Source organism: Priapulus caudatus, unplaced genomic scaffold (assembly GCF_000485595.1).
Source record: "Priapulus caudatus unplaced genomic scaffold, Priapulus_caudatus-5.0.1 Scaffold82, whole genome shotgun sequence".
NCBI classification, from domain to species: domain Eukaryota; kingdom Metazoa; phylum Priapulida; class Priapulimorpha; order Priapulimorphida; family Priapulidae; genus Priapulus; species Priapulus caudatus.
This window is the reverse complement of record NW_014577143.1, coordinates 463,057-471,303: the sequence shown is the minus strand read 5'-3', so window position 1 is coordinate 471,303 and position 8,247 is coordinate 463,057. Positions and strand designations below refer to the sequence as shown.

Below are 8,247 nucleotides of genomic sequence, written 5' to 3'. Positions count from 1 at the left end.
AAGAAGGCGCGAGACAAATAGGCGGACTACTATTCCTCGTTATTCACTCTATTCGTAACGAGGTAGCAGCATTACAGGTTATTTTTTACCATACCATGCAGGCAAATACGAGCGAGCTATGGTGGCGAGTGGCAGCTCGATCGCTCTCTGGTCGATCAACCCAAACCCACGCAAATACGCATCGCTGCTTGCCGACGCTGTCGGTTGTCCGTCGGCAGATAGCGAGTCCATGGTCGCCTGTCTAAAGACGACGTCGGCGCAAGATCTTGTAACTGCTGACGTTCCGGTAATACATTAATTCTATTGTACCCCTCTAATTTTATCATCATCATAATTATTATATTATTATTATCGGTTCGATGGAATTAATAAATAATAATATAATAATGATTAAATCAAAATCGAAATCGTTTAAATACGGCTTGTCGATTATTGTAAATACCTCTTACGTTCTAGATGTAAGCTTCAGCGCTGTTGTTTTCCTTGAAAATGTTGCATTTGCATGCAAGGAAGTCGAAATACGTCCATGTACGAACGTTCACTAAAGTGTGGTAGCCCAAATGGGCATTGACTCTTTAACTAAAACTTGGGGATATGATTATCACTACTTCTGGGGTTTTCCCGCATATGATATGCGATATACACCCGAGACACGATATGTGGTGCTACGATCTGGGCCATCATACTAAAGTAAGCGTTCTGTTACTGAGGTAAGTCCTATAAAGTATAAGCGCCATTTACTGTATATCGGTGCATCTCCGAAGGTGCCTACGCGCGAGAATCCTCCATTAATCACTGCACAACACAGCGAAACACCGAATCGGATATTCTAGTTGCATCGTAATCACGGAGACAGATTCGGATAATTGTTGGCTGTTCGCAGAACGACGACGTGGCAATATTATGGACAGAAATGACAGTATAGTCAGATTGACAGAGTGATTCGGATATTTCTTTTGCAGAATGACGACGTGGCAATCTTATGGACACCTGTCGTTGATGGTGCCAACGAATTCATACCCGAGCATCCTCTAAAACTGCTAGAAGCCGGCACGTACGAGAAAGTCCCCATACTAATCGGTGTCAATAAAGACGAAGGTCTCATCCTACTCGGTAAGAAACGTGGTTATTCGGGTCGTCGATGATTTATAATAAATATTAATTTATTAAGTTAAATAATATATAATAATAGATAAAAATAAATAAAAATATTATTCAAATTTATATTAAAATATGATTAATTATTAGGGCTAAGTCAGCTATAAAGTTAATATGGGATTCGTCGGCGCTTAATTGGCTGTTTCCTAACTGTTGCGCAATGATGAACGATACTGAATTCCGTATCGTTCATCTATTTTGTAAAACGCTATAACGATGTCAGGCGAGGATCTGACTTTAGAAATAAATTATATTATACATGGTATTGTACAGACAGTGTACAGACCCATTAAACCAATCACACAGAGTAATGCAAAAGACACTTGCCTTTAATAACCACTAACACTTCGCTAGACAATCTCGGTTACCAAAGAGATTTATCGACAAACCGTCATGCATTGCTCGGCAAGATTCAATGTGAAAGGCTAGATTGAAAAGAAAAATTCACAAGCATCAACACGTAGCATAACAATTTAACTAACATTAATATCGAGAGAAAGAATACCAATGAAAATAAAAACAATAAAAAGTGTGAATTGGGGCAGGGAAATAAGAGTAATCGCAGAAGAAGTAATAATTAATATGCGTATACTAATGAGTATGCGTAGAGTAAGAGCGAGAGCTAATGTTATCTATGTATAGAACACCTCATAGGTGTTCCACTCCGGGAGATCACACCGGAGACGTGGCGAAACGAAGTCGTACCAACAGCCCTCAGGAAATCCGGATATGTGGACGAAACCGGAAGCTTACAGGATGCCGTCATCATGGAATATTCTGACTGGGAACTTCCCGATAAGAAACGACCAGCACAGAAGTCTGCGAGCGATGCAAGTATATATATATATATATATATATATATATATATATATATAATACGTATATACCTACATCTACATGTTAATTTGAATATTTACGTTATTTCGATAACAATTTGATAAACATAAAAAATGAATACACGAAAGATGATTATAGACGAAAAACAGAAATATGAATATAGAGATCAATTCAAGATATAGGCGTTATATAATAAAGATCCAACTTATTCAGTAAGGTTTACTTATCTATCGCTTTCGAGAGAAATGCGTTGGTGTTATTGGTAATATGGTACGTACAATGTGATGATGCGCAGATGATGGGGGATGGAGGCATCAAAGCACCTGCTGATCTGGAAGCGAAATGGCACGCAACACACGGTAGCGATGTTTTCTTTTACCACATGGAGTTCGCCAACGACTTAATAGAGGCACTCTTAAAAGGCAGTAAGTTTACACATTTCTTCAGTTTATACCCTAGAATTTTAGATGTTTTTTGAGTAGTTGTAGTTTGCAATAAGTGGGTAGCGTGGCCGAGCGGTCTAAGGCGCTGGTTTTAGGCACCAGTCTCTTCGGAGGCGTGGGTTCGAATCCCACCGCTGCCATATATCTTTTTCTTCTACTATAGATGCATAGAGTATCTAATAGTTAATCAGGCATATACGGTTATTTATGTGACATTGGCGCATAGTGAATGTTTCGATGCACGCTGAATGAAATCATGACACTATAAAAACACTATGCAGTGAATGACCTGCGGGTACACACATGTGTATGAGTAAAACATTAATGGCAGCGGTGGGATTCGAACCCACGCCTCCGAAGAGACTGGTGCCTTAAACCAGCGCCTTAGACCGCTCGGCCACGCTACCTACACAATAATTTTACAGCGTTTCTAGGGGAATCGAGATATTCTAGAACTTAAAAATAATCTGGGAGCCTATCGACTACACATGAGAACGAATACAATAATTATGTCAGTCCTCCGCATTTCTATAGATACATAATTTATTATATAGACTCTATATACTACGTGTTTATAACGCTGTTATGTACAAGACTGACCATATGTGAATTTTGGACGTTTTTGGATATTTGGAGGTTGTGAATGTAGGTAGCGTGGCCGAGCGGTCTAAGGCGCTGGTTTTAGGCACCAGTCTCTTCGGAGGCGTAGGTTCGAATCCCACCGCTGCCACAGATATTTTTGTCCTACTATAGATTCATTTAGAATCTAGTATTAAATGAGGCACAAAAATATTTGCCTATTGCTAGTTTTCACTTTGAGTAGTGACCTTTATTACAGCGCTATCTGGTATCAACTTTGCATATACATACTACAATTATAACGTGACGCATAATTTAACTTGTGAATCAGAAAACAACCAAAATATTTATGGCAAGCGCTAGATATTATCTAGTTCTGAATTCGTAGTCACGATGAGACATTAGTTGTACGAAAAACTCACACTGCACGTGAACGTTGCGCATAGCGAATGTTTTGATGCACGCTGAATGAAATCATGACACTAGAACCGCCATTCACTGACTGAAATGCAGGCGCACATAAGTGATGCTGCCAGGGTCTATGTCTCCCTGGGTACTGCCGGAACGTACCCTGGGTACGGTCCGGTATACCGGAACGTACTCTGGTACTATCTAATATGCCGGACCGTACCTCACCTACTCTACTAACAAGTCTAGGGAGTCGCCTACGCCTACTCCCTAAGCCTAACCCTAACCCTATCAGATAGTTACCAGGGTACGTTTCGGTATACCGGACCATACCCAGGGTACGTTCCGGCAGCACCCAGGGAGACATAGACCCTATCAGCATAAGTGGTATGAGCGTGTGAGTAAAATATCTATGGCAGCGGTGGGATTCGAACCCACGCCTCCGAAGAGACTGGTGCCTTAAACCAGCGCCTTAGACCGCTCGGCCACGCTACCTTCACGATACTTATCACTACGTTTCTCGGAAAATCGAGATATTCTAGAACTTTAAGATAAACTGGTAGCCTCGTAACGACTAAAGGCGAGTACAATTACAATATGTCCGTGTACGGGTATAACATCCGGGTATAACAACGGACAACGGGTATGCATTTCTATAGAATTTATGTATATATATAGTAAATATATATAATATAATATAATATATAATAATAATATAATATATTATATAATATAATTCTGTATATACGTGTTCATAACTCTGTCGTGAACACGTCGTATGTACATGACAAACCAAATGGTGTGAATTTTTGATGTTTACAAGTTATGGGTGTAGAGTGGAGCCAGAGGCGGTCTAAGGCCAGTTTTTAAGCACCAGTCTCCGATTCGAGGGTGGGTTCGAACACCAACACGCTGCGATAGAATATTATTCTCGACTACTATAGAATGCATAGAGTATACCTAATAGTTAATCAGCATACGGACGATTTATGCGAGCAGCTGAGTAGTATAGTGGATTTTCAGATGCGGCGCTGATGAAAACATGAAACTTTAAAAAACTATGGCAGTGAATGACAATGCGGCGAACACATATCGTGATATATTTAATAATTGTAGAGTAAAATCATCTGATGGCAAGCGTGGATTCGAACCCACAGCCTCCGAAGAAGACTGGTTACCTAAACCAGCGCCTAAGACCGATACGGACCACGCTACTAGCATTCGCAACATCCAAAACGAGTCCAAAATTCACAATAATGGTCTGCCCTGACACATAAAACAGCGTTATATGAACAGCGTACGTATACAGATCTAATATTATTTAATCTATGAAATGGCGGATGGGATGGCATATTAAGTGCACTGGACAGGTGCGTGCACAGAATTTGTAACGCAGGGGGAGTCTAAACGCGTACCCAAAACTTGCGTAGCACGCGAAGAAGGGGGGGGGTGCCTCGGGGCCCTGCATTCACAGAAAAATGTTGAAATTAGAACCCTTAGCATGCGTTATGCTGCAGCGAGGACAGGGGGGAGGTCCGGACCCGCTGACCCCTCCCCACTATAAACACGCCAGCTGCTGACATACGATTTGTTCTCGTCTGTAATCGTTAGAAGGCTCCCAGTTTATCTTCAAGTTCCGGAACATCTCGTTTTTTCGGGAACCGTACTAAACTTATCATGTAGGTAGCGTGGCCGAGGTCCCTAAGGCCGCGGTTTAAGCAGCAGTCTACTCGAGACGCGTGGTCGAATCCCACGCTTGCACATATAATCTTTCTACTCACTACACATAGTGTGCTACGCCGCAGGTCATTCAACTGCCAATAGTGTTTTTATAGTGTCTGATTATCATTCAGCGTGCATCGAACATTCACATATAGCCAATGTCACATAAACCTGTAAATCACGATGGCAGTGTTCGTTTTCCATACAACTAGTGTCATCATCATACGAATATACAGTTACTTGTTATCTTCCGCTAACCATAAATATATTGATTGTTTTCTTATTCAGAAATCAAAATATGCGTCATGTTATAATTATAGTAAATGCGCAAAGTTTACACCAAATAGCGCTGTAGTAAAACTATAATCACTACTAAAAAGTCATATACTAGCAATGGTTACATATTTTTGTGCCTGCGTAAATACTAGATTTTCTAGTTATCTACAGTCGAAGAAAAATATTAATGGCAGCGATGGGATTCGAACCCCACGCCCTCCGAAAGAGACGGTGCCTTAAAAGCCAGCAGCCTTAGACCACTCGCCACCTACCTTCCATAGTTATCACGACGTTTACTTTGAAAATTCGAGAATATTTCTAGAATTTGAAGCCTTCGGGGGGGAGTGGGAGCCTAGCGATAACGACTACCAGATCAGACCAAAACAATAATAAGTAGGTAGTACATACACAATCCCTTCTGCATTTCATAGATAGGCATCAGTGGGCGGATCAGCCGGGTTTGGGTGAACCAGTTTCCTAGTTCTAGTCAAAGCTAGGAAGGGCCGGGGCAAGCCCCCCCGAATAATATTAAAAAAATTAGAACTTATATTTGTGCATTCTGGTGAAAATTTTGAGCGTCTGAATTCTGAACGATGCCCAGCAGGTGCGCGGTTCTGGAAAAAACCGGTGACAACACGCCTAAATCCCGCAGCTGTACATATATAAACTCTGTATACATACTACGTGTTCGTATACTGTTGTGAACACGTCATATGTACATAACAAACCAAATGTCGTGAATTTTGGAAGTATTTTGAAAATATTTGAAAATAAAGAAGGAAGGTAGCGTGGCCGAGCGGTCTAAGGCGCTGGTTTTAGGCACCAGTCTCTTCGGAGGCGTGGGTTCGAATCCCACCGCTGCCATTTTAATATTTTTCTCCCAATGTAGACGCATATAGAATTTAGTAGCTGGTAATCAGGCACAAAATTATGTGTCCATCGCTGTGACATGCGCGTGTGAGTAAAAGATACATGGCAGCGGTGGGATTCGAACCCACGCCTCCGAAGAGACTGGTGCCTAAAACCAGCGCCTTAGACCGCTCGGCCACGCTACCAGTACATACCTAAACCATAACTTTAACCGCAACCCTAATTCATATTATATTACATCTCGAAGTGTCTAAATGAACCAGCATAAAAATTCCTAGCAGAGACCTAGCATATCACAGAATGTTATCTGTCTTTAATTAATAACAATGAGTTTTACATGGATATTGATGTAGGTACCTATAGGCAGAGGTTAAATTATGCATGCGTGGCTAGAGGACTAGATATTACTGACCAGAAAAGCGTGAATGTTTCAATGATCCTCAGAAGTATCGCCGGCAGTCGAGAATTTAATTTGACAAGAGAGCCTTACTGGGAGGGGCCTTTAATAACTTTTCCGACAAGGGGGTCCGCATCACCCATGTCCCCTAAATATGACCACAGTTTATATGAAAGTGTAACATTTTCTTTGCTTAAATACTACCATCAATCAAAGAAGCGTAAGAAGAATATCGCGTGAAGAACACGCGGGTTTCTTGCCATCGACTATGTACTTGTTTGTAAGCGGGATTGCTTTTCACACACGCAGCTGTGAGCATTTGTGGTCGCGTTTGCAGTTGTGCCGCACGGGACGGACCTCATCTACCTGTTTGGCGTGCCTTTACGCGAGGACTTCACGGTGTGCGTCTCGACAAACCGCACGGCGAATGACCTTTGCGTGAACCCAGCGCCACTGTTTAACGACCGCGACGCCAATATGAGTCAGACGATGATCACGATGTGGACGAATTTCGCCAAATATGGGTATATAGACGGTCCACTTTTATGTAATAAGGCGCGCGTGAACCATCTAACTCTATGAGTGTGTTTAACATTATTTATACCAGTGGTTAATAATGACAAATCTTTCGTTAATAATTAGTAATTATCATCGTAATTTTTAAATTAATAATAATAAATTTGTAATAAATTGTCATTATTAACCCTCTGTTTACACGTAGTTTGCCGATATTATCCCTCGCCATGCGAAATCCGTTCCTCATATTCAATTTTGATGGCAGAAACCCAACACCTGAGCCACTAGAGGGCGTGATTTGGAAGAAGTTCGACTTGGAAGAGAAACACTACTTGGTACTCGACTGGCCATCCCGGCTCGAAACATCGTTTGGACAACGAATGTCGCAGTTCTGGAACGAATACTTGCTAGAATTAAACGCGAATACAAACTACATTGTTAATCCGACCAGCTCGGCAGCATTAAACGTCGAGGCTATGGTTGAGATTATGAAAAGTAACTTGGGTGAGGACATGAGTGCCGACGATCAGTGGCTGATCGTGTGGGTTTTAGTCGGAACGGTGGGATTTCTCGCTGCTGTCTGCGTTGCGTTGGCTATAACCCTTATCGCCAAAATAAAAAAGACACCATGAGAAATCAGATAATTACTGCCTCATATAATTGCATCAACCTTTATTATGAATAAATGTTCATGTTAGCGTTTATTTGATAATGGTACATGTGTTCTATAATTACTGTTTAAAATTATTAAAAACCCTTTTAATCAACACGATCTAGTTTTCGAATGGGCAGTTATAAACACGATATATCAAGAACTCATAATAAACACGCGTTAATTAAGTATTATTGACATAATATACACGCGTTTATTACGTGTTATTGACATAATAAATACGCGTTTATTACGTATTTTGACATAACATAAAACTAGTCGTGCCTTTATACTCAAATCACGGAGCATGCACGTAATTACGCGAGAGCATCTCTCTCTCTCTCTCTCTCTCTCTCTCTCTCTCTCTCTCTCTCTCTCTCTCTCTCTCT

The 8,247-nt window shown here is 41.1% G+C and overlaps 1 protein-coding gene and 6 non-coding genes across 7 annotated transcripts; 4 read left to right on the top strand and 3 right to left on the bottom strand.

The window, feature by feature from the left end:
- The first annotated feature begins 2,296 nt into the window (after positions 1-2,296).
- On the top strand, positions 2,297-8,127 carry LOC106804654 (acetylcholinesterase-like). The gene is made up of 3 exons (XM_014805924.1): positions 2,297-2,420; positions 7,028-7,214; positions 7,472-8,127. The coding sequence occupies exons 1-3, from the start codon at positions 2,378-2,380 to the stop codon at positions 7,836-7,838; spliced, it is 597 nt and encodes a 198-aa protein (XP_014661410.1). The 5' UTR covers positions 2,297-2,377; the 3' UTR covers positions 7,839-8,127.
- Positions 2,497-2,578, top strand: Trnal-uag. The gene has a single exon. It is a non-coding gene; the product is annotated as a tRNA-Leu (tRNA).
- Trnal-aag lies at positions 2,764-2,845 on the bottom strand. The gene has a single exon. It is a non-coding gene; the product is annotated as a tRNA-Leu (tRNA).
- Trnal-uag lies at positions 3,087-3,168 on the top strand. The gene has a single exon. It is a non-coding gene; the product is annotated as a tRNA-Leu (tRNA).
- Trnal-aag lies at positions 3,839-3,920 on the bottom strand. The gene has a single exon. It is a non-coding gene; the product is annotated as a tRNA-Leu (tRNA).
- Positions 6,206-6,287, top strand: Trnal-uag. Its single transcript has one exon. It is a non-coding gene; the product is annotated as a tRNA-Leu (tRNA).
- Positions 6,397-6,478, bottom strand: Trnal-uag. The gene has a single exon. It is a non-coding gene; the product is annotated as a tRNA-Leu (tRNA).
- Positions 8,128-8,247: the final 120 nt, after the last annotated feature.

Bases quoted from the DNA above. Each gene is read 5' to 3' on its own strand.
- LOC106804654 (XM_014805924.1), top strand. From the start codon at position 2,378: ATGGAGTTCGCCAACGACTTAATAGAGGCACTCTTAAAAGGCA. The intron at 2,421-7,027 runs GTAAGTTTACAC...TCGCGTTTGCAG, and splicing joins AGAGGCACTCTTAAAAGGCA to TTGTGCCGCACGGGACGGAC. The intron at 7,215-7,471 runs GTATATAGACGG...TTTTGATGGCAG, and splicing joins ACGAATTTCGCCAAATATGG to AAACCCAACACCTGAGCCAC.